This window comes from Clinocottus analis, unplaced genomic scaffold (genome assembly GCF_023055335.1).
Source record: "Clinocottus analis isolate CAN_PGR_092001 unplaced genomic scaffold, fCliAna1.0.p SCAF_4, whole genome shotgun sequence".
NCBI lineage: Eukaryota > Metazoa > Chordata > Actinopteri > Perciformes > Cottidae > Clinocottus > Clinocottus analis.
In genome coordinates, this window is record NW_027176153.1 from 20136153 (window position 1) to 20160547 (window position 24395).

At 41.8% G+C, this 24395-nt stretch overlaps 3 protein-coding genes across 11 annotated transcripts in view; 2 read left to right on the forward strand and 1 right to left on the reverse strand.

Annotated features, from left to right (window-relative positions):
• Positions 1-921: 921 nt before the first annotated feature.
• On the reverse strand, positions 922-6615 carry LOC137800464 (serine/threonine-protein phosphatase 4 regulatory subunit 2-like). Of its 4 annotated transcripts, none has more exons than XM_068597673.1 (9): positions 6236-6519; positions 5444-5525; positions 5072-5242; positions 4110-4203; positions 3932-3969; positions 3684-3758; positions 3299-3448; positions 2781-3052; positions 922-2171 (listed from the first exon to the last, which is right to left on the reverse strand). In XM_068597673.1, exons 1-9 carry the CDS (start codon positions 6267-6269, stop codon positions 1837-1839), a joined length of 1251 nt encoding a protein of 416 aa, XP_068453774.1. In that variant the 5' UTR covers positions 6270-6519; the 3' UTR covers positions 922-1836. The 4 variants fall into 4 exon arrangements, with proteins under 4 accessions (XP_068453774.1, XP_068453777.1, XP_068453776.1 ...); XM_068597676.1 differs by lacking the exon at positions 6236-6519 and adding an exon at positions 5914-6041; XM_068597675.1 differs by lacking the exon at positions 6236-6519 and adding an exon at positions 5765-6040.
• LOC137800465 (eukaryotic translation initiation factor 4E type 3-like) lies at positions 6299-11450 on the forward strand. 2 transcript variants are annotated; one of them, XM_068597678.1, is made up of 8 exons: positions 6299-6641; positions 6758-6926; positions 7893-7965; positions 8807-8901; positions 8991-9051; positions 9135-9201; positions 9326-9481; positions 9571-11450. In XM_068597678.1, the coding sequence occupies exons 2-8, from the start codon at positions 6766-6768 to the stop codon at positions 9612-9614; spliced, it is 657 nt and encodes a 218-aa protein (XP_068453779.1). In that variant the 5' UTR covers positions 6299-6641; positions 6758-6765; the 3' UTR covers positions 9615-11450. The 2 variants fall into 2 exon arrangements, with proteins under 2 accessions (XP_068453779.1, XP_068453778.1); XM_068597677.1 differs by having other exon boundaries at positions 6302-6926.
• Positions 11451-12473: 1023 nt separating this feature from the next.
• LOC137800316 (forkhead box protein P1-B-like) overlaps positions 12474-24395 on the forward strand; it is a 13836-nt gene continuing 1914 nt past the window's right edge. The window contains exons 1-14 of one of the 5 annotated variants that reach the window (XM_068597461.1): positions 12474-12569; positions 13666-13736; positions 15018-15158; positions 18581-18718; positions 18822-18911; positions 19633-19837; positions 20725-20827; positions 20935-21042; positions 21319-21406; positions 22092-22181; positions 22288-22489; positions 22964-23040; positions 23142-23243; positions 23368-23495. In XM_068597461.1, the coding sequence (XP_068453562.1) occupies positions 15033-15158; positions 18581-18718; positions 18822-18911; positions 19633-19837; positions 20725-20827; positions 20935-21042; positions 21319-21406; positions 22092-22181; positions 22288-22489; positions 22964-23040; positions 23142-23243; positions 23368-23495 (1457 nt within the window). In that variant the 5' untranslated portion in view covers positions 12474-12569; positions 13666-13736; positions 15018-15032. The remainder of the gene's footprint in view (positions 12570-13665; positions 13737-15017; positions 15159-18580; positions 18719-18821; positions 18912-19632; positions 19838-20724; positions 20828-20934; positions 21043-21318; positions 21407-22091; positions 22182-22287; positions 22490-22963; positions 23041-23141; positions 23244-23367; positions 23496-24395) is intronic. The other 4 variants (XM_068597462.1, XM_068597463.1, XM_068597465.1 and 1 more) reach the window with 4 other exon arrangements.

Sequence of the window (24395 nt, forward strand, 5' to 3'; positions counted from 1 at the left end):
ATTTACTGCTTCCCTGATTACTGTTTACAGGCCTGCTTCAGTCTGATCGCGGCCTATAATGAACGTGTTGTAGCTAAATTCACTAATGATGGACATTACAACTTAGGCAAAATGGGTGGTTAGCATCTAGCAAGCTTTTGGCCTGGATTATGCAGTGGAGTCATACATGGGAAATTGGAAATAAGTGCATGTTTTTAAGAGTGTCGCAGGTAATGTAACTGTAGCCGGTGTTTACAGGTGAGGGCGTGGCTTGGCCCAATACCTCCCTGTGCTGACAACAGGGATCGTGATAATCATAGCTTAGACGTGTCAAGGCCACCTGAGGGGTCACTGGAGGTTATCCTCACGATTAAAAGATTCGCACCTTCCGTTCTTATACAAGAGACATTTTAAATACCCACCCACATTTGCCTTCATCCAATCATTTTACAATATTACGTTGCATTCCTGTACCGAGGGCGGGCTCTAGTTTAACACCTACCACGTCTGGCCTGCGTCGACAGGCCTGGTGCCGAGTCACTTTCGCTCCAGTGTCATCTCTATATCACAGACACCGGTTTGGCTTCAGCCATGTAGACTAGCGGCCACGTGAGGCCGCACACAAGCTGAATGCTTGCGGCGCTAACGGCAGCATGTCGATGCTGAGCAGCACTAACTTGACCATGTCCGTCAACCGTGTTGGTTTTGCATTTAAACATGCAAACAATTGCCAATTAGCACCGAATGTTAAGTTTTGTTACATGTCATGAATTAGTTTCAGAGGTGTACTGTCTTAAAAATTAGTGTTAGACAAGAGGAATCGCTGTGAGCTATTGATGGGCGACACCTCAATTTTGTCTGAAAGGTGATCCCCATAAGTGAGTGGTACTTCATGTTTGACAGGTATAAAAGTGACAGCCTGGTTGATATTAACTGAGCATGTTACATGTTGGATGTTTTGCATTTATTGCTTTCCATGAATACTATGATACAAGCTCAAGCATTCAGTTTCCAGCTTTTATCAGTTTTCTATGAAGGCAGTGGACAAGTATTACAAGTCTACAAAAACTGATTTACAGACGCGTACTGTAAAAAAACAAGCTATCAAAAGGGACATTTGTACAACTAAGATATGACATACAGAAAGCGTAGAAGTACCAATTGTGTGTGTGTTTTCTTATACAATTTCTGATGAAGAAATGGCTTCACAGCCAAACTCATATATCTAACCAAACTGGTGACTACTGGCAATAAAGTGTGTTAATATTGGCTTCATACAGTGACAAAGCAAAACTGTAACATACTCCACATCCGGCAAAGCTTGACCGCAAACAAGTGCAATATAATGTTAATAAGAAATACATTAAACTGTCATAGAAAAAGCAAACAGCAGTGTCTTCACATTCTCAATGGCGTGTGTCCTCTCTCGACAAGAGAGATGCACAATCATCCAATAAAAAATGTAAAAACAACAATGCTTCGGCCAATACGCAAACTGTTAAATGTATCTTTTTTTGGAAATGCATGCCAAATGATTTAAGAATAATGAAATGACTGAATACATCAGTTATCATGGTTCAATTATAACCTTCATATAAAAATCTGGGAGGAAAAAGGTTAGAAAATTCTTTAGTCAACAGTGTAAAAAGCGGAGTCTCCATATTCTTTAAATCATTTTCTTCCAGTTCAGACCAGGTGTTGTGTGGACTTGAGTTAAAATTGAAGAGGACAAAAATATATTTTGGTGAGGAATCTCGAGGTTCACATTGTTCCTGGTCCTGAAGTTCAGAGGTCCACAGTGCTACAGATATACCCATATCACGGCATTATACAGTGTAAAAAACAAAGTACAAAAAGTCAGTTTGCAGACTGAGCTTCAAGATAGTCATGTTCATCTTGCTCTGCTGCAGTCGTTGTGCTGTTTGAACTGTCAGCGTCGCCCTCTGTTGACAAGTCATGTGAACTACCAGCAGAGGGGAGTTGCTTGTCGCTGGTCGGGCCTTCTCCGTCACTGCTGCTGCTGCTGCTGCTGCTGCTGCTGCTCTCCCCGTTATCCGGCTCAAAGCGTGTTCCCTCTGATGGAGCGGGCTCAGCTTGATCCACACGGCTGTCCTTCTCCAGACTGTGGACGTTCCCCCTCTCAGACAAGTCTTCATCCCTTTCAGATGGTTCAGTCTGTGTGTAACCAGGTTCTGAGGAGCAGAGTGGACAACATTAGGGCTGCACCTGCAACTAACCTTTTTTAAAACAAATTTTTATCAATAAATCTGTGCAATCGTTTTGTTTGTAAAATGAAAAATGCCCATCACAAATTCCCAAAACCCAAGGTGACTTCTTCAAATGTTTGTTTAACAACCTAAATATATTAAAACAATGACCAAAGATTAATCAACTATCAAAATAGCTTCAAATTAATTACCTATGAATCAACTACTTATTGCAGCTGAAAACATTTTACTGATTACATTCTGAGGTCTGTGGTTATTAACTAATACATACATTATTTAAAATATATTCAGCACTGCACATATATAACATTGTCAAAACTAATGATAGAGGATAGTCTCAAAGACTCAAGATAGTATTTTTTTATTCCATGCACTTTTCTCCCTGGTCAAACCCTGGCGCATACATTACCCACAATGCTACCTGACTGCAAAAAACAGACAAGGTGTCGTGTCGTCATTCCAATACCTGCATATATTACAGCCCTCTGTCTCGGAAGACATCACACATAGCTGCAGTGTTGGTCCTGAAAGGCTTTACTACGTCATCCTGAGTGAAGCGGAGTTAACTCTCACCGTGAGCCTCGGCAGCAGGATGCAAGTCACAAGATGCTCCGCCTCCACCCCCGGCGTCTTCTGCACACAGCGGCGTCTCTGGCGAGCTCTCTGGCCCTTTACTGCAAGACGACTCATTTTCTTCACTCTCAGTTTCGTCAAACTTGAGCCTCTTGACCTCGTGCTTGCCAGTCTCCTCTTCCTCCTCTCCCTCCTCCTCCTCTTCCTCCGCAGGGTGTTTGTTCTTTATCCCGCTGTTTGGAGTAAATTCACCCTCTGCTGGCGAGGAGTCACTGCAGGAATGGAAGAAACACAAGGAATCACTTCATTAAATGGTTTACTTTCAGATTAAAGTGAGAAGTAACAGCAGCTCATACATATATATTCCTTTCAAAAGGATAGATTGTGCTGCTTTGGGATGACATCTGAGGGCGTGAGAGATATCATCAGTGCCTTTGCATTTTAAATTAAAATATTGAGTAGACTCACTTAGTATACTACACACTCACTCACGGTGCTGCCACATGCATTTAAATTACCCGATATGGTGCTCCTCCACCTCCTCTGTGATTGGCTCCGGCTCTTTACTGACTGCACAGTCGGGGAGCCCGTTGGTGGAAAGCAAAGCCGACAACGACAGCTTCGGTCTGTTGAGCGGTTTTGGTGTGTCAGGTCCATTTACATTTCGGCTGCAAAAAAAAACAAAAAAAACAACAATTTCTTCAGCAAGTCATATCACAAGATGGTAAATCAGCACAACTACTAAAACCCAACTGACAGGCAAGAGATAACTGTCCTTACTATGTATAGCCTCGTTGGATTTTTGGATATTTGACTTTACACAAATTCAACTTTCCACTTGGTGCTGTGTGAGGCTATTTTAGATCTGTGGAAGTCAAACACTGACAAGTATGTGGCTCCCACCTGTCTGAATATAGAGAAGAGTTACCAGGAAACATCACTCCATTCATTCTGTTTACACTGGATGCCCCATTTTTCCTTCGAAAGAAGTAGAAAGGCACAAAACATCTGGCTGTTAATTGTAACTTTGTAAGTTTGTCTGAATAAGCAAATTCAAAGGGAGCGGTCAATGTGCATCAGAAGCAGCTGAACAGAAATATGGCAGCCAGCAGAGCAAAGAGAGAAAAAGCTAAAACAGCTGCTGTACTTACTCTGATGTGGGGTACACACAGCTGACCACCATTACATTCTGCAATACATAAACAATAATACATATTAAAAGTCAATTTAAAGCCGTGGAAACTCAATTTTTGAAAAAAACACCCATCAATATTGTTTGTCTTGAGTAAAAACGTTTGACATGCAGTCAACCAGCAGTGCCGCGCTCACCTTCTCTAAACCCATGAGAAACTTATCTTTTCCTGTATAGTTGCGCTTGGGGTCCGTGAGGAGTTCACACAGACGTTGGATGGTGAATGGGATTCTGGAAAAAGTTATCAAGACATATATTTAGGATTAGCCACACAGAGCCAGCATCAACACCTCTCCAAACCTGGCAGTACTGGAGCTGAATGAGAGGGAGAAAAACACTTGGATCAATCTGAACAGAAAGGGTCAACCCTCATCCCCAGCTGGTCAAACAGTATAATGTTGTAATGTTAAGATCCTACATCTGAATTCATCTGACTGATGCACCGAGGAACAATAGAGGTTGTTTCTGGTTTGTTTTGTTGTTTGAGGCGACTTAAGATAAACTAATTGATGACTATGTCAAAGTCAAAGTCAGTTTTATTGTCAATTTTACATATGTGTAAACATACATGAGATTCAAAGTAAGTTTCACTTCTGTCCAACATAAAGTGAATAATAATAGTAATAAAGTGCAAAATAGTTTCAAGGTTTAAGAAAAAAAAAGAAAAACATATCAGCATACAAACAACATAAATTAGGAAATAGGAAAGATTATGTGTATCTTTGGGTGTGAAAGACCTTTCATACGTTTTAATACAAGTTATTTTGCTATGTAGAAATTCAAGAAGAGATTTTCAGAGCTGGTTATAAAAACGTAAATTGCCAAACATTAAGTTGAGCAACATTCCATTTTACCCATCGAAAACATGCCCACATATAACTCAACTCTGGCAGATCAAAGTGAATTAATCACACTGATTTCAGCCAATTATGTTGATTTTGGTACGTTTATGTTTTACTAGAGCACCTACATACACGGTATGTAAGATTATGTTTATACTAGATTAGTAAAATGAGAGACAAAGCACTAATAAGGCTGTGAACAGGCTACATGGTTTTGTTCGGAGGTTGTCAAGTAGCTCATCATCAGTTTCACTCACCCGTTGTAACCATCCACTATTTTTAAGATCCTCGTCTTTATTTCTTCGTAGGGAACATACTCCACGTTGGGATTATGTGGCGCTCTCTGTTCTGGCGTTGAAGTGTGAAAATCGTCCATAACTTTTTCCAACTTAAATACAAAGTATGTTTTGAACTGTGACCACGAGATCCTGGAAGAAGATAAGCAAGTCTCCACGTCACACACACAAAATATTTAAGTCTTGCAAATAATTTTTTACAAAAAGCCTGATAAAAGTAATTGAAAAAAAAATCATCAAATAGGCTTCAATTACAGGAAAACTGTCTTCATTACTGCGTGTGAAGACTTATAGAAGTTTAAGGTGAATGTTTTGCCCCAGAGGACTACTCACATCGGCTGGCCTGTCTTGGCAACATGACACAAGAATTGCTCTAGCTCAGGACAGGTCTCTTTCTTGCCCGTCTTCTCAAAATCTGTACATTCCCAAATAAAAAAATATTAAAAATGATTCATATATTGGTAATAACGTTAATCCAAACAGCACAGAAATCTGACCCAGACCAAACAAAACAGTGTCTGTGTCCTCAATGATCTCAACATGAAGTTTTCCAAACCACCCACATGACCGTTAGATAATAATGTATTCTGTCAATTATTTATAAAGGTTAAATCTCGATTTGTTTCAGTCCAAACATTCATTCTGGCACATTACCTGTACTGTATTAGTAAGATAGTCAAGTATTAGCTATCTCTATAAAGTAGAAATATGCCAAATGGAAAAGTAAAAAAGGTAAACATCGCATTGCAATGTCAAAAAACACAAACTCCAGTAGCTGCGAAACTTCTTGTGAAAGTTCACACATTAGCTTGTTCGTTGTGATGCTATCCAGCTAGCGTTAGCTGTTTACATAATCCCCAACCGTCAGCTCGGCAATACATGGGTCAAAAAATGTGACCGATTCGTTTCTCGTAGAGAACAACGTTGAACTATGGACGGGTCAGATTGTCCTCACAAGCCTCTTCCAAACAGGTTTATCTTTGTCAGTTAGCTAACGTTAAGTTACAGCAACACACGTAACGTATGAAAAGCGAAGCATTACATATTTGTCCCTGGAGCACACCATACAATTCCAAAACCACTCAATAATAACGAACTACTTATTTAAATAACTGTAAATATTACCTTGAAACGCCTCCGATAACGCGTCGATGTCCATAGCTGTGTACAGTCACAGGCAGGAAATACTCGCTTGCTAATAGCATCGAGCAAACCCAACAAAGCTGGTGGCGGGAGGGGGGGAGACTCCGACTGCGCATGTCCGCGATTACGTATTGACATTTGCGGAAGATGCGTTCCAGCTCAGATCAACAAAGCGCTTGAGTGCGCGTGTGGCAACACAAAAAAAGGCAGCAGTTGACATATTGGTTGTTTCTTATAGCGCGACTTGTTGCCATCGTGAGTGAAAGCACGGGCAGACTTCAGTGACAGAAACTTCTGGATCGCTCTCGGTGTCGCAGGCGGTCCGCGCGGGCGTCATCGCCCCTCTCCCTGTTGTTGTGACGGCACAGACACCCCGGTGAAGCGGCCAGTGAGTCAGCAGCTGATCGAGGGCTCATTTGACCTATAACGGTCCCTGGTGAAAACATATGCGCAAGGAGACGTGCTCGCTTTTTGTTTAGCAGTCATTAAGTTGTCGTTTTCCAGAGGTAACGATGGCAGTTCCAGTCGCTGCATTACAGCTGAGCGCCTCATCCAGTCCGGGTCTGCTGGAGCACAACATCCACATCAGCGACATAGATTTGGGGAGGATTTCAAGTGACAATGAAAACAACACTCTGCCTTTACATTCTCCGTGGACCTTCTGGCTTGATAGGTAAGGGGTTATATCCCTCCCGCCTATTGTAATGGTATGTATCTGTGGATAGTGTTAAAAAAGGTTTACTCTTTGATTCTGACCTTTTAATGAGAACAAAGAAGGGAGATGACGAATGCATCGGGCCCGCTATATAACTGGCCTTTGGCCGAGCAGATGCCATTATAGATGTTTATAACAACGCAGCGATATCTGTTTGAATCCCATAATATATTACCGTGACAACAAACACTGCTTGTTAATGGTGTTGATGCAATTTCACAGTAAACTGGTTTTCTCTGTGACCTACATACAAGTCCTTCACTTGGAATGATCTTATAACAATCACAAGGGCGTAATTATGCCTATTTGGCTAAACATACATACTTACTTTTCTTAATTTCCGGAAAGGTCCGTTTGAATTCAGCCTATGTTTGTAATTTTTTACAAGTTCTTTTTTTACTGGGATCAAATGCTAAACTTATTTGTTAATCATTTGTGTTATTGTCAGAAAAAAAAACTTGTGTCACTCCTCTTGTCACGACTTTTTTTCCCCCTGTTGGATTGACTCAAATGCACTATTGCTTAACACAAAGTTCCCAATGTAATGTTCAGAGGTTTGGATGCAGCGCTTTCATAATTCATGTTAAGCAACCACAGCAAAGTTAAACACAGGTGACGGTGAGTTACACAAGCGTGATCATCCACTGTGTGTTTAAATCAGAGGGTGCTGTGTTCAAATGGGGTCAGTGTTGTTTACTGTTTACTGGCTTATTTGTCATCTGATCACCCCCACCCACACAGATAGACACACACCCACCCCCCTCACACACAAACACACACTCCAAACTGGTCTGCTCAGAGGGCAGCTCACTGAAATATGTCTGTATAAAAATAACAGGACATGTCGAGTTAAAGGACTTTTACATGCTTGTAATGCTCAGAGTGTCCTTACATTAAATGTATGTCCCTGTTTCTCTTTGTCAGATCTCTACCAGGAACAACAGCAGCTGAGTGTGAGTCAAACCTGAAGAAAATCTACACCGTGGACACCGTCCAGGTAAGATGCTTCACGGTCTTGATGCAAGAGCAACGCTCCAGCGGGCACAGTGTCTGTACATTCTGGTTTTATTGGGGTCAGGGAGGAGTCATGAATGTGATGACACATTTCAATAGCACGTTTCCTTATTGTCACTATGATTTGCACTTTTCTTTCCATACAACTGCTGGAGTTTCTCTTTCTCCCAAATGCGCCAGATTAGCAGCCAAACTTAAATTGAGACGCCGATCATGAGAAACCGAATGCTCCATCCGTCCAGTGATGTCTTTGTACTTGACAGTGGAGAGTTTAGTAGTAGCATCCCTGCATGCAGTGATTCAGGTCAAACCCCATAATCAGCATTATAAGGTTCAACAGATCTACACATCTATTTTACACCGAATAACGTGTGTCATTATGTGCTATACTTTTCTAATAAAGAGCTCAGAGAGCTGCTGACCACATGTTAAAACAAGAGTGTGTACATGGACTCATATGCTAATTAACACAATGTAATCACTGCATTACTGACTACTGAACCAATTAGCATAGCAGGTTATTTTTTTATGTGTAATTGTGTTCGTTGCAGGATGTTAAAAAGCTAAAATACCGCTTTAAATAATCCCTAACCGCAACTGTGTTAGATGAAGGCTCATGAATGAGTGTGTATGTGTGTGTGTGTGTGTGTTTGTGAGAGTGTGTGTGTGTGGTTAAGAGCAATAAGAAAAAGACCTTGGGCAGTGATTTTTCGACATCGTAACACATGGAAAATATTAACAAGCCCAAGTGTCTGCACTCCCCGTGCCAGTAGACGTTCCAATAAAATAACCCGTTTCCTCTCCTCACCATGGCACTGGAGTAGAACTTCTGGAGGGTTTACAACAACATACCCGGCGTCTCCAGCTTGCCATTGAGATGTAGCTATCATCTGATGAGAGGAGAAAGAAAACCGCTCTGGTGAGTTGGAATTTCCGATCGATACGCGCGCGTGTTTGTAGTATCGGAAGCTGTTTAAGATTTGTGGAATGTTGCCGACTTGTTTGCAGGGAAGAAGAAAGCAACGCTAAAGGGGGAGTTTGGAAGATGAAAGTGCCCAAAGAATGCACCGTGAGTGACATAATCAATACACTTCCGTACTGTTTGCTTATTGATTATTTGCGATTTGACAAATGTGCCTTCACGTTTACCAGACTGCTGTATGGAAGGAGTTGCTGTTGGCTACTATAGGAGAGCAGTTCAGTGACTTTTGTGCCTCAGGTAACTTTTCCCAATTCAAGTTATGTGAAAAAGCGTTGGCTTTCGGAGAGGGGCTCACGTTTTATGCACGTAATACTGCAAATCCACATTGCATTCATCGGACGCTGCGCTTCTGTGCTCGCAGACGATGAAGTGGTCGGCGTCAGTGTCAGCGTCAGAGACAGAGAAGACGTGTTTCAGGTCTGGAACGGAAACGCTTCGTGTGCTACCGAGTCGAACATCTTAGGAAGGATCAACGAGCTCCTTCCACAAATACCTTTCAAAGCGGTGTTTTACAAACGTGAGTATTTTTCCTTCGAATATGATTTCAGAAATGATCGACGATAACGCTGTATAATGTGAGTCATTGTTCTTCTCGGGCCATTTCAGCGCATGAGGAGCACCACGCTTTCGAGGGAGGTCGAAGACATTAAGCACATTTTTGCACCTTCGGAACAGTCAATATGTACGATGTGGTATGTTTTATTGCTTATGAACATGTTTTGGATAATATTTGAAGCAATTTAGTTCCTAGTTGCTTACTAAATGATCATATTTACCTCAAAATGTAGCCCATTAGAGTTTTCAGGAGATGGAATTTCTCATCTTCGCACTGCTGTCATTCGTGGTAATATCCAACATTTTTAGTCAAAGGCAAAAACTTTTTAATTTGATTTTTCTTTGTGGCAGTGTTTGTGTGTTTTTATACTTCAATGTTTTTTCAAATCCTGAACCAAAACAACAGATCGTGTACATGCCAGATTTTGTAGATGTATAATAGCATTTTGTGCCATTTCTTGAGCACACACAAAGCTAGGTCTTTGCATTAAATCTCATTTTTAGATCTAAGAAGAAGGTTATTCCCACAAAGCAAACCTTTACCTGAACAATACACTACAAGGCTTTTTCTAGTGAGCTGTTTTCTCTGTTTTCTTGTGCTACAGCCAAAACACTGTTGCCTAACATAACTAGTTAGTATGCTGTAATGCTAATTAATATATGAGCAGAAAATTGCACATTCTTCTTTTGATTTGTCTTTTTTTTAGGATATGAGCGAATTGTAAAAGGATTATGTTACAATAAGATGACCTCAGTACACAAATCAACGAGAGTAGATGCTGAGAAATATATGCAATAATTTCTATTCTGTAGAATTTGCAGCGTTGTGGTTGTCATTTAGTTATAGCCTCTGCCCCAAATCAAGCACTTTTGTTTTTTTACTGTGTGTGAACTGTGATAACTGAGACCAAATCCACTTTGGTTTTGTGTCGTCTTTTCTGGTGAAGTGTAAAGCTGTGTTTGTTTCTTTTTCAAATAGTAACTTGAGATGTGTAGGTAATACATTTTCTTTTTTTTTCTTTTTTCATGTATTCATCTGACCTAGATTTAATTAATTTGTGAAGCCTATACCCTTTTATAGATAAAAATTGGTCCCAGCAAAAATAAACAAACACATACATGAATCTGTCACAGAGAAGGACACAAAAATCATGTGCCATAAACCTCACTTTCCTTGAGGGATCGCTCGCGGCCTATTTCAGTGCATTTGTACAAACAGTGGTTTGATGCAAAGCAGGGTGAAATCTGATGTGCTATTACTGCAACAAAACAAATTGTGTCTCACAAATCCATAGCTTTAAAGATGTTTTCTGTGCTAATGCTGTACTTGTATCCTTGAAAAACATAATCATATGAGACAAATGTTGAAATGTAGGACAATTATACCCGTTTCTCCTGTGTTTGTGTGTGACAGACTGTATGAGAGGAAGTGAGATTGATTATTCTATGCTGTATAGAGCAGAGCAATTTGTTTTGAGTACTATACTATGATACTTACACAGTTGAGGTCATTTACATGTAGCTATGGGGTACGCATTGAAACCCCCAGAAAGACTGCTGCTATGATTTCTCAATCAAATTAAATGTGAAAGTGTTTATGATGCTTGTCTTGGCTTTGAGTCGCTGCTAAAGAATATTCACAGGAGTTATTTTTTAGACCACCACCTTTGCCAAACTTAATTTTCCCTTTCTTCTGCTGTAGTTCATGTAACATAAGCACATACTGTATGATAAGGGAGTACTGTACCCTTGCACATATACAGTTTATCTTCAGATTTTCAGACTTTGTCACTGATTGTTGATCTTGGATGGTGCCTTGTGTTTACCAGCAGTTCAGAATGTTGCCTGTGTTCAGCATGTTGAAATTGTATATAGTCATGATTTCTCTGTTAGTTTTACACGTGTTTGAAAAATAAAGATGCCTAAACTACTATTTTTTTTATTGTTTGGAATATTTACTGTATGCATGATGAGAATATTAATATTGCACTTTGAAAATGGGATCTTTGAAACCAGTTATTCTAGAAAAGCTGGACAGGTCTTTGTTCTCAGGCTGTTCATTGGTGTTTAATCCTTTAAGCTGTGCTGTTAGATTCCAAGATACTCACGCCAGCATGATTGACATAATTACCATAATTCTTCATTTCCACCCGGTAGAGTTTTGCATTTAAATACATGTTGGATAATATTACCACATTGAGGGTTTTTTTATGCAGCAGATAATTGCACACATTGTAATGAATACAGCTCTTTTTATGGCCAAATGAACAATATTGACAGTGGATTATTTTAGAACTGAGGCACAGATATTGTGCCTTACTACAACACATATGCTTATGGCCCTCGTTCACCTTAGGAATAGGAAGCGACCGTTTAATGGCGGTCAGAAGGAAAATGTCTCCCTCAGGTGGTTGTATCAATGCATAGACTTACGAAATAGTTGTAGAAGGCTACATTTGAAACGTCAAAACATACTGATTGTATCCCCTCGTGAAGGGGATCAGTAAAATGAATTACATCCGTTAAATAAATTACATAAAGATAAAGATAAGTCAGTGTTGCAGTATCCACAGCTGCAGTCTGAACAGTATGCCTTCTTTACTAAACATGTTCACAGTAAAAATGGATGAAATCATGTCAGAGACTCTGTAGGATGAGTGATAGAGGGATACATCTGGACTCTCATGCATTATATCACATCTCACATATTTGTTATTCCTGTTTGTTTTGTATTACCATTTTAAATGAATTTAATGCATTTTTATTTTTCATATAACTAACAGAGGAATCTATTTGGCATTTTACATTTTCTACAAAAAAGGACATGTTACTTTTTCTTAGAGAGAGAGAGGAGTGTTTCTTTGGCCCTGCGCCATAATTTATGCGATCCGAAAGTCTAGCACGTGACGTCACCTATGTTTACTTTTACATTAGCCACGCCCCTCTGCTAGCAACTTGTGGCTAGCTCGCTACCGAGGAAGGCAGTGCTCCCGACATCTGCTCCTCAGACACCACCCCGAGTCAAAGTCTGTCCGCCCGCGCACAACTCGGTGAGTAAACGTCGATTTCGACCGCGTGGCGACACTCGCCGAGCGTGGCTCGTATCAATCGCCGAATCGCCTGTACGCGTTAAAACGAGGAGAGAGGAGAGACGGGAACGTTTCTTAGGAGCTAGCGTGAGGAAAGGTAGCTAGCTTTTGTTGTGCGGTTAACGTAACGATAAACGCCTCGCGCGAGGTTGCCTGGAAAACTGTTCTCCGGGGGCGAGCTGACGTCGGATATTAAAGGCAGCGGGTGTATAAAACTAGGTTATTGATATAGATATATAGGTCAACGGACTAACTTGACCCTTCCCCCCCTCCGTCCTTGTATTCTCCGTATTCATGCCCGGTTTAAAGCCCGAGTTATCAACGCAAACCTCCGACCGCAGTGGTTGGTGTTCACCGTTATCGACTCCTGTTGATATCAAGTCAACGACGGTCAGCCCGTAATTTATATCGTCAGCTAAACTGCCTTTTTGTTTGCTGTCAGATGACGTTCATTCAGAAATGTGAGTATAATGTTGGAGGAGTTGAACGGCGTTGAGCAAATGTGTTCAGGACGTGAGCTGAGTTAACTTCGCACTATATATATATACATATAAACCGTGATTGGTAACGATCGCATTTACTAATAATTATTGATCAATCGGTCAGAGAAGACGAACACATTGTAGACTGACACCGCGACCGAGTGCATCACACGTTTAAATATGGATTAACTATAAAAGGGTATTTGATCCATACATAATATACGTTACTTTCTAACGTTAGCCTGATGGGGTTAAAGGTAATGGTGTTTTCTTAATTGGTTGTGATACGTCTTTCTTTATCATTTATGCAGTGGTCATATTTTAATGCAACTGAAGCAAATAAAAATAATAATCTGTGTGCGATGGATTATCATGGATGCAACGTGTTGTTCGAGTTGATCAAAGTGTGAGTCTGTCTGCAGTGTCAACACACGATAACTTGTGAAAAACATGTAATTGCGTTTTTATTCTGATGCATGGTGAGAATCTTGTGGGTTCCTGTGAAAGCACTGGTCAAAACGCGGCATTCTCAAGACAGAGAGGGTGTATATTGTTTACTCTTTTGCTCTTTCCAGGCCCCTTTGCAGTGTTTCCTCTACATTCTTTGAAGAGTGGTGCCCCTCACTGCCGGAGAGCTGCCCCCGTGGTGAGAACTCTTTTAAATACAGTAAAAAAAATCATCATGGGCTCATTTTCCACATTCGGCCCTGGAAACAGTTCTCCCCGACAGTGCGACCGTTCAGTTATCACAATCCCACAGTATTCAGATAATATCTGTTCTTGAAATAATGCATAATGGAGCCGAAGTGGAATGGACCCGGTCGTCATCCTGGTTCATACGACCCAAATCTCCCCCGACGTCTTCAGAAATGTCGACAGGAAACGTGGCCTTTTGTCTTCAGTACTAATCCTGATCCTGAAAGCAAAAGTAAACACAAGTGGAAACCTCACCAACAACGGCCTGTTTTGATTAGATAAGTTGCAGGTTTACGTTGCAGGAGTTGCCTCAGTTCTAACCACCTACACAACATTGCTGTCGCCAGACACAACTTACTATTCACTTCTACTCCATTACTCATTCTCAGATGCAGGAAACGCTGGTTTTCTTCTTTTAATTTGTTCGTAGCTGATTGTTGGTGCAGGTTTAGGTCACGAGGGGGAAAAGCTAATCAGATCGTCTGTCAGATGTCGATGTTTTCTCTCAGTGGCGCTTAGCTGATTGATTGATTAACATATGGATTTTAATATATGAATGTAGTTGGGCTCATCCTCGAGGCTATGTGGCCTGTTTCATTCGAGGCTTTCTGTGTAGGTTTCCATCTGCTCGCATTATTTGTTTGCCTTCTTTATTTACCTTTGTTTATGCTGCTTAGCTTTTGACTCAAACACGCCCAAGCTGTATACATAAAAGCCTACTTGTGCATTGTACTACCTGCCACAGTCGTTTATCGCACCACCTGGTTAATGGTAAATTGTTCCAGAAGGAAGATATGTTTGCACATAAACACGGACCCAGGGCCCCTGTGTTTACAGTAGCCATGGCAGCACTGGGTTATTCAACAAATAGACCTAGCATGTTCCTCTCTCACTTGTAGAAGAGAGTGTTTGTCTTCGTGGGCAGGGCTGTAACATTGTAGTTTCTAACTTTTTAATTCCGTCACTTTTTGACGTTCAAGACGAGTTAAATCTCTTTGACATGGTGAATGACTACGAACGTCGTCGGTTAATTCCAGAGTGGGACGCGTTGATATATTTTTTTATTGATGATAGATCATATCCCCTTGTGAAGTAAAAGGCTTGCCACACGCACCCATAAAGCGGCATTCTGATGGCCTGCCTCTTGCGTGCCCTTTTATTGCACTGCTTCATCCGGTTGTCTTGATATGTGTGTGTGTGTGTGTGTGTGTGTGTGTGTCTCCTTTCTCAGCTCAGTGAAGTCCAGATGCATGAGTCTGGGTCAGAACCAACAAGCCACTTCATTCCAGCCAGTCAGACAGAGAACAGGACTAATAGTGAGAATGAGAGTCGAGTGAGGAGCGGCCAGTCTCCTCCTCCAGAGGCACCAAGGGTCAGTAACACATGTTGTCATACACAAGTCTTTGCATATTCCACTAAAATATGACATAAGGATGATGCAGAAGTTGAAATGGTTTTGTACATTTTTTGACAGAAAATGAAGCTGCAGCTATTTCGACAGCTGCTTCTTTGCTTGAGTCCTCTTTCAGAGGCAAAGTGGCAAAAAATATCTCGTCTCCAGCCGTACAAATGTGTAGATTTTGCAGCTTTTTATGTTTGAAATTCTAGTGAACAAGATATCTTTGCTCTCTAGAATGTTTGAGACAACACAAGTCATTTGAAGATGGCTCCTCCTGCATTGAGTTTTCCTGTTCTCTCACATGTTATTGACAAGATGCATATCTGATGGGTTAATAATAACAATAATATTTAGTTGCTTTCATAGTACATGTTTGTTCCAGGAGTTTTTCTGCTTTCAATGTGGTCAAATCTATTAAATTGTTATGGGATATTGCTGCTTTTAGTCTTATTTCCCCACCCCAAACCGCTTTAAGATGAAACTATTCTATGGGGGCTTTGAAAACGAGGAACACACAGGTTTGTGTATGTCAGGACCCTGATTTTATTTTTTTTAAACTGTGGACACGAGTGAGTGATTGGAGACAGCGAGCTTCTCATTGGCCGCTCGCTTTGCCTTCATGTGATAGTAAACTGAATATATTTGGGTTTCTGACTGCTTGTTGGATAAAACCAACAATTTCATGCCGTCGCTTTTGAGCTGCAGAAAGCTGCGGCGGAGTTTTTATGAAGCAAAATGCTAGACTTGATTCATGCATAATGAATAGTTTGTTGCCGTACTGAAGCGAAGCATGTGTCAATGTTTGTCCTCAACCTTAAAAAAAAAATGCGTTGCAACTGATGCAGCTGTTTTTTTTTTTAACCCCCATTAGTTATGGTGCATTTAGATTTTCTGCACACCTGCTCTGGTATCCACACGTCTTATCTTTTCTTCACGTGGCAGACGCCACACGCGGTCATATGAGAATGCCGGGTGCTTTGTTTTGCTGTTTTTTTACACTTAAAGGCATCGCTTTAAGCATCTCACGTTGAATCTCTCTATTCCTCCGAACTGCAGTGGTTTATATCCACCCCGGCGGGGTGGGGGTGGGGTGTTGTTGAGCTCCTGCTGGGCGGAGGGATCAGTGGTATGTTGTCGCTTGCATTCACGCTCACATCATGTAGGTTAACGAAGCTCTTTTAGCCTGTTATTGCCGAGCAGCATTTGTTTTTTCACCCCCGTCAGCGCTAAGACAGACTATCAGGTTTGTCCAACTTCTGTGTTCATAATAGCAGGCTATTTTATAATCCGTTTTTTTAATATTTAGCATATTTAAAACGTGTCAGTGCAAACACTGTCACATTTCTGGTTCTTGTACCGTGTCATTTCATATTTGTTAGATCTCTCTCTTGTTCAATCTTCCCATTGATTTTTTTTTTTTTTTTTTTTTTTGCAAGCGACACTTTCTCGGGCCACGCCCCATCGGCGGGCATATTAATAAATATGATATCCCGTAAGGGGAAAGCAGACGGTGTTTGTTTTTCAGCGAGCTTTTTTAGCGTTCCCATTTGCTTGTCAGTCATCTCGGGAGTTCACAAGACCAGTCTTGCGGGGAACAGATCTGTGTTTACACTCAGTTGCTCGCTGGTATGACTCTCAACAATAACAACAACAGAAGATGTTTGGACTTGCGGGCTGCCATGGCAACAGGGATTAAGGCAGAGGCTGTTGTTGTGTTGATGGTGTCCACAGAAAAATAGAGGGGCCAACTGGCTCCCTTTGTGGGATAGACCTGTTTTCATTGCTTTGGTGGCCACCTCTGGAGCATTGAATTTCATAAGAAAGGACAAAGTAGGAGGCAGTCATGTGTGATTGTTAGCCCAAAGCCTGCGTGAAACTCACTGTCAGTTTGTTTACCCGATTCAAACCAGACTCTGCCTCGGAGAGAAATGTTTGTTTGTGGTTCAGACCTTAATTAAAAATACGAATCTCAAGTTCTGTTTTCATAAACAGGCTCTGTGTGCTTTTTTTTCTCCTTTTTTTCTTTTTAAAATTCATTATTTATATGTCTGTGCAATTTTGATTACTCTGTTTATGTTTACTGTAAACATCCCTTGAGCTGTGGGGCTTGACAGTGTGTGGGGGGATGGTGTGGTAATTGCCGCATGCCTCGCAGAGGATGTTGTTGTTGTTTTTGTGGTTCGGGTTTGTTGTTGTTGTTTTTGATGGGAGCTCTAATTCCCCCGAGACAGCCAATGTTGTTGTTGTTGTTGTTGTGTTCGTTTTGAGCAGAAACGGCAGGAGGGCCAAGTTCCTCTCCCCAGATTGACCGCTGAACTGAGAATAATAAATGAGGAGCAACGACATGTTCCGTTTTCTACTTGAAGACGCACAGGAGTAGAGCTGCAGAGGAAAAATAATTGATTAATTGTCCACAGAAATGCGAGTGGCAATTATTTTTATAGTCGAATGGTCGCTTTAGTCATATCTGCAAACCACAATCGCGGAGAAAATAATTACATTTACATCGGACAACATGTTGACGAAGCACGGACATGACCTGATTACTGCAAAGCTCCGGCACAACAAAAGTATGACAGCACTCGTCCTTCCACCGACTGAAGGGTGTCGTGCAAAACCACATTTGTCCTCTAACTTTCTACTATATTAAACCAAGGCAGGTTATATACGGTCTGACATCAGAGCACTGACGGTGCTATTGAGTGAGAGAACAAACTCCTTAGTGAGAGAGCACATGATTTGTGTGTGTGTGTGTGTGTGTGTGTGTGTGTGTGTGTGTGTGAGTGTGAGTGTGTGTGTGTGTGAGAGGGGGAAGAAGGGGGGAGGGAGGGGGTGTCACAAATAACCTACTGTCCAGCTGTGGAAACGTGTTTTGAGCTGTTGTTCTCAGTTGAACTTTGGATTTAATTATTTTGGATACAAGGATTCACCGCGACGAGTCTTTCTTTTAGAAAACATAGAATTATACTACGTTTTACGATGACCTTCTCCACTCCTCTCTTCTCAGAAAGCTTCAGCAGAAGCTTCAGAAACTTTTGCTTGTGTGTGCGCTCTTGTTAAAACCACCGCTAGAAAACTCTGTATACACGTACGGGACAAAGCCACGGAGGTTACTCCAGCAGACACGAAGAAACAAAGCCGTGTCTCTTAATCCTTCACCCTGATTAAAGAGATAGGTTTCTCCTTGACATGTGCACGCGCTGCTCGTCTGCTCTTGAACGCAGCCCGACTAGATTGAACGCATGTTAGCTTCCACGCATCCACGCCCACAACAGCCTACCTGCGTTGTATACGGTCGCCTATTTAAATTCCCCCCCTTCCAGACTGTTATGTCTGAGTGTTTCCTTTGTGCCGTGCATTTGTTGATGTTGTTTTGCTTCTTCTCTGTCATGCAGATTCCAGCGTCATTATCTATGATGACCCCACCAGCAGAGGCCTCTCAGCAGTTGCAGCAGACACCACAGCAGCAGGTCCTCAGTCCTCAGCAGCTCCAGGCGCTGCTCCAGCAGCAGAAAGCACTCATGTTACACCAGGTAATGAGCGTACGCTTTTTAGTTTTGGGCTCGCCGTATGACGTCAAACGCGCTCCTTTTTTCTTTCTTTCCACTCAAATTATTTATTTCACCATTTCTGCAGCAACAAATTCAAGAGGTCTTCAAGAACCAGCAAGAGCAGCTAAATATTCAGCTGCTGCAACAGAAGAACGCTGGGATTGTTAGTCAAGAGGTAACTCTTTCTTTTTTTTAATATTGAATATCATTTTTTCCTGTGACGTATGTTGAATTTCTCTCCATTTCATCTCCTTCTTATAAAGTGTCTGACTTTCTTGAAAAGTGCTTCCTCAGTAGAAAGCATCGTTTTAAATATGTTTTTATCAGATCATGAATATTTCATCATTCTAGCGATACTCATCATGCGACAAGGATAATTCACTCTTAAATAAGCCGGTCTGATTCAGTTCAGTAGGACTACAGCTTAACTGAGTAATTATCATAACCAGTCGCAACAGCCTGGAATATCACTTTCAAAATGTCCAGTTCTCTGTGACTAACACATCAGCTCGTGTGCATGTATTTGCGCGATATCGTCAATTAACGGAAAATCATAACACATAGTCGGCACTTGGCGAAGTGCACGAGGCAGCAGGTGTTGGAGACAAAGACAATAATTGGATGTGCTGGAAGCGGATATGTGATAAGAAAGCCGCACCAGACTTGATTACTGCTCGAGTAGATGTTTGTTTCATCTTTAAATAGCTGATGACACGAGCTAATGACATTACATGTGTGTGATAATTGATTGATAGCGCCTGCCTTTCTGCTCACTATGCCATATGCACTTATATATAATATAAGCATATATTATATACAGGGTCCTGCACATTTCTCACTCACATCATCCTCGAATTGATTTCAAGAGCGATTTTATCCCCTGAATCAAACTGTAGATGAACCAGAAAAGCAGCTGTGTCCCGTATGAAGAGCGGGGGAAGGCATTTACTGACGGCTGTTCTGTCGTCTCCGTGTCACAGTTGACGGCTCAGCAGATTGCCATCCAGCAGCAGCTCCTTCAGGTGCAGCAGCAGCATCTCCTCAACCTGCAGAGACAAGGCCTGCTGTCAGTCCTGCCCTCCAGCCCCATTGCACTCACAGGTATGCTGCGTCACTGCGTTGTTGTGTTGTTTGACGGGGTAAACACTCCCGGGTGGCAAAGCCGAGGCAGCGGCGTCACGCAAGAACCGGTTGTTGCCAACCGATTTTCCTCTTCGGTGGGAACCGGCTTCATAAGTGGTCCAGACCTTGTCGTAGGAGTCATGTGCAATTAGTCTGCTTTTATCCACGAAGGGATTGTACGTTGCATTGCTTTGACGCCATTTTTAATTTGCAAAAACTCCAAAATGAATCACACTTAATAATAATAATTATCCTGCTTGACTCTGCAATTGAAAATATAGACTGATGTCATTCGAAATGGACAAGATCCCCATTCATTTAAAATGCTACTGCGTAACTAGAATATCAATATGAGCATGTTCTTCATATTGAACCATTTATTTCAGTGACAGTATGACCCGCAGGTGACGCTAGCATTAATAGCATGTTTCCCCAATTCCGCCTTGAAAGCAGGACTACGATATAGAACATATGAGAGAAAAAAAGAGAAAGTAAAGCTAAGCAAATGGAAATGTTCTTGCATGAGCTCAGTTGAGGCTTGTAGTTGTTCTACTGACTCGTGTTTTTATCGATGGAAGCGACAAAAACGCCTCTCGGTTCAACAAACAGCATCCTCCAAAACACGATCATGAAGTTGAATCGTCCCTCTGAAGCCGCTTCACCACAAACCGATCATGCTAACCTTCATGAAGATGGGATTTATTGCAGCGCTGATGTCTCCACGACTGAATTACTTTTAGTTAACTGCACGTAATAAACTCACTATACGCCGGCCTCACGATCGTACGCTAATTTGGTTAGCGTTACAAAGTGACTCATGCAAATGTGGTGGCGCTCTTAACGGTTCACTCATATTTGCGTGTCAGGCTTGGAGAACGGCCTCCTGTCTGCGGGCGGAGACACCAGAGAGTCCTCCAGCCAGCAGTCTGCAACCAACGGCCACCAGGCTCCCCTGAAGAGGACGGACAGGTGTGTGTGAGCACGTTTACACCCGTCCTGTGAGCGCTTCAGTTTATCTGTGTGTCCTGCCTTAAGCAGCACCGACATGTTGATGGTTTGATTTGTGCTGGTTGCAGAGGCTCACTGGAGGAAAACACACAGAATAGCCACGCGCTGTACGGAAATGGGATGTGCAAATGGCCGGGCTGTGAAACCGTCTTTGGAGACTTTCAGGCGTTTCTCAAGTGAGTGAAACTGTGCATACCATGATGTCATAACATATCGGGGAAATATATATATATGTGTATGTGTGAATTAAATGTCTATATACACGGGAGCTGTACATGTCACATTCTGCAGTCACGATACATAAAATGTTATTTCCTCTTGTTTTTCGATGTTGAAATGAAATCGTTCTTGAGGTCTCATCATTTTCCCATGAACACCATGTTTTGCTCTTGGCCTGTACGACACCTGGTTTCTCTAAAGCGCGTCATCATTGTGAATGTGCTCGTCTGCAGACATTTGAACAGTGAACACACGCTGGATGACAAGAGCACGGCACAGTGCCGCGTGCAGATGCAAGTGGTCCAGCAGCTGGAACTGCAGGTACGCATCCGACTTATGTTCTTTGCGACGAATGTTTCATTTATTTATTTTTTTAAATCAAACGCCAAAAAGGGACGGATTTTGAGTTTAACATTGCTTAATTTTATACATAAGAACTTTATTCATATAGCAGCTTTCAAAACGGGAGTTTGCAAAGTGCTCTTGCGGAGGAGCGAAGACGAGACAAGAAGACAAGAACGCGAAATGCAAGAAGCAGAACGTCAATACAAACAAACATAAAGAAAGCAAAAGGCAATAAAAAAGAGGTCATGAAGGCAATAAACACAACACAACCAACACAAACAACAGAAAAGAGCAAAAGGAATAGAAAACAAATTCCAAAAAATGAGGCGCCCTGATGGCAAAAGCACAAAACCCATACAGATACAACTTAACTACTAAGTAGTCGAGAGTATCCAGTCTTTTTCTTCAACTACTGGAAAAAGAAAAGGAAGAGCTTTCTAAAAAAACAAACAATTCTAACAGTGAACGCATGGTGACTTTTGGCAGCGGTGGTGTGTTTTTCACACCGGGGCTGCAAACAGAAGTGATGTCTTTAGATAATTGCACTTTTTCCAGAACGCCTAGAAACCGACACCGGCTGAACTGTAACGTCGTCGCTTCACACGCGCCGTGAAATTCACCGACTCTCAAACTTCTATTCCTGTCTCCTCGTCTCTCGCAGTTGAGGAAGGACAAAGAGCGGCTGCAGGCGATGATGGCTCACCTGAAGTCCGCTGAACCCAAAGCCGCGGCGCAGCCTGTAAGTAACCAGGTGACTAAATATTGTTTTCGCTTGTCGTTGCACTGTTGTCGCCGTTGTTGTGTCCCCCCCCCCCCCCCCCCCGACGTGACCGCCTTCTTTGTTTTCCCCTTTCCAGGTGAATCTGGGCTCTAACGTGACCTTCTCTCAGGCGACATTGCCCAAATGCTCGCCTCCCGTGAGTCTGTCTCAGAGCGCCACGGCTCCGTCCACGCCCCTGACGCCGCTGTCCGAGTCCCCGGCGGTCCTCACTCCCGGTAGCGTGTTCACAGGAACCCCGGTGCGGCGGCGGTACAGCCGCTCCGTGAGCCAAGGTAACGGTGAGCTCATGAACTAGACTTCCTATCAAAAATGTTGGTGGCGTGTTTGTGTGTCAATCATTGCAATACAATAAGTAAAGCCACAATCTAATACACGAAGACAGGGAGGTAGAAGCATAATGCTTATATATTCCTGTCCTAAATTAGTATCATTTAAATTAGATAATTTAATATTAAGAAGTGTGTATATATATATATATATCTATATCTATATATATATATATATAAAAACATTTCCCTAGATGATCAATAAAGTAATTATCTTATCTTTAGCTTTTTGTGCAGTAAACTTACAAACGTCTCTCACATCACATCTACACAGCTTCACAGCATAGGGCCACGGTAAAGGGGCCTATTGTCTTATTCACGATCATATTTCATTTTCTTTCTTATTGTTTACTGCTTCACTTTTCCACAAAGGTTTTCATTCTGTTTATGTTTGTTTGACTGTTGCTTGTTCGTGTCTTCCCGCAGATATAGTTGACAATAAGGAGTTCTACTTGAGCACAGAAGTTCGACCTCCATTTACATATGCGTCTCTCATAAGACAGGTAACGTGTCCTTTGCTCTCATTAAAATTCTGCCGGCTGAACATCCACATTTCTTTTTACTGCTAGAATTCATCACACGCTCTTTTCTCTCTTTCTTCCAGGCGATATTTGAATCTCCTCGCAATCAGCTGACGTTAAATGAAATCTACAACTGGTTCACAAGAAACTTTGCATATTTTAGGCGCAATGCAGCTACCTGGAAGGTATGAACCGTACGACATTCGGGGGGTGTGGGGGGGGGAGTCAATGGAAACATTGGCTTGTGTTTTTTTATACTTTTAATGTGCAATAAGTCCTGAAGCTATTCCTTTTCTTTTGATCCCCCAGAACGCCGTCAGACATAATCTCAGCCTCCATAAATGCTTTGTGCGTTTGGAAAATGTGAAGGGAGCCGTGTGGACGGTCGATGAGATCGAGTTCCACCGGAGGAGGCCCCAGAAGACGGCCGGCAGCGGGTAGGACACGTGTATTATTATTATAGCCGCAGCGCTGTGCGCTGTCACTTCTAACCAGGAGTCCGATGCTATTGACCTTCCAGCTCTTCCTAATGACAAGGTTCTTTCGGTCATTTAGTACCTGGAAAAGTCATTTAAAATAGTTACTTCCAGGACTGGAAAAGTCCTTTTTACGAATTTGTCGTTTTGTTTGTGGCCATTCGGTGAATGAACGTCTACTATGGACTCTCTTTTAGCTTTTTAATGGCTGCTTGTTGCGGCAGCGATGAGAGTGAACTACAACAGTGAGGTCACGGGCCAGAAAACCAAAACAATAAGCTAAAAGATGCACAAACCGCTGAGGAAACCCGTCAGTGGGTTCATACAAGCTCTTTGATGCAGTATAGTAGCCACGTGACGGCGTTCATACGCTCATGGAAAACCTGGAAAAGTCATTAAAATGGTTATTTCAAGGCTTGGAAAAAATAATATCCCCAAAGTTTTGGAAAAGTGTTACATTCATATGTTCATGACGTTCATTTACGCTGAGTTTAAAATAATGAATATGCTTTTAAAAGTAAGAGTCTCAAAATATAAGCAGGCACGCATACAGGCATCTATACAAATGTTTATTCTTTTAATCAAACTATTATCTCTCATTTGTGTCATTTAAGGTATTAATGTATCCTCATTGGTAGTTTAAATACTACATTTTATCACCTTTTTTTACGTATTCACTGATATTTCACAAACATTTGGTCATGGACATTTGGTTCAAAGTCATGGAAAAGTCATGGAAATCCATCAAAATGTGTATGAACCCTGTGATAAGCACACACAATATTTACTGTAAGCACGGTTCATACGCTAAGCTGAGTGTGCTACAAACAAAATCAGATTCAGCACGTTCTTCGCGAGCAA

What these genes read in the sequence shown, in the direction of transcription:
- LOC137800464 (XM_068597673.1), bottom strand. Translation starts at nt 6,269, where the DNA reads ATGGACATCGACGCGTTATCGGAGGCGTTTCAAG. An exon ending in GTGGAGGAGCACCATATCGG is followed by an intron (nt 3,053 to 3,298) that starts GTAATTTAAATG and finishes CCATTCCTGCAG; the next exon opens with TGACTCCTCGCCAGCAGAGG. An exon ending in TCCTGCTGCCGAGGCTCACG is followed by an intron (nt 2,172 to 2,780) that starts GTGAGAGTTAAC and finishes TCTGCTCCTCAG; the next exon opens with AACCTGGTTACACACAGACT.
- LOC137800465 (XM_068597678.1), top strand. Translation starts at nt 6,766, where the DNA reads ATGGCAGTTCCAGTCGCTGCATTACAGCTGAGCGCCTCATCCAGTCCG. An exon ending in AAGTGCCCAAAGAATGCACC is followed by an intron (nt 9,052 to 9,134) that starts GTGAGTGACATA and finishes CACGTTTACCAG; the next exon opens with ACTGCTGTATGGAAGGAGTT. An exon ending in CAGTGACTTTTGTGCCTCAG is followed by an intron (nt 9,202 to 9,325) that starts GTAACTTTTCCC and finishes CTGTGCTCGCAG; the next exon opens with ACGATGAAGTGGTCGGCGTC.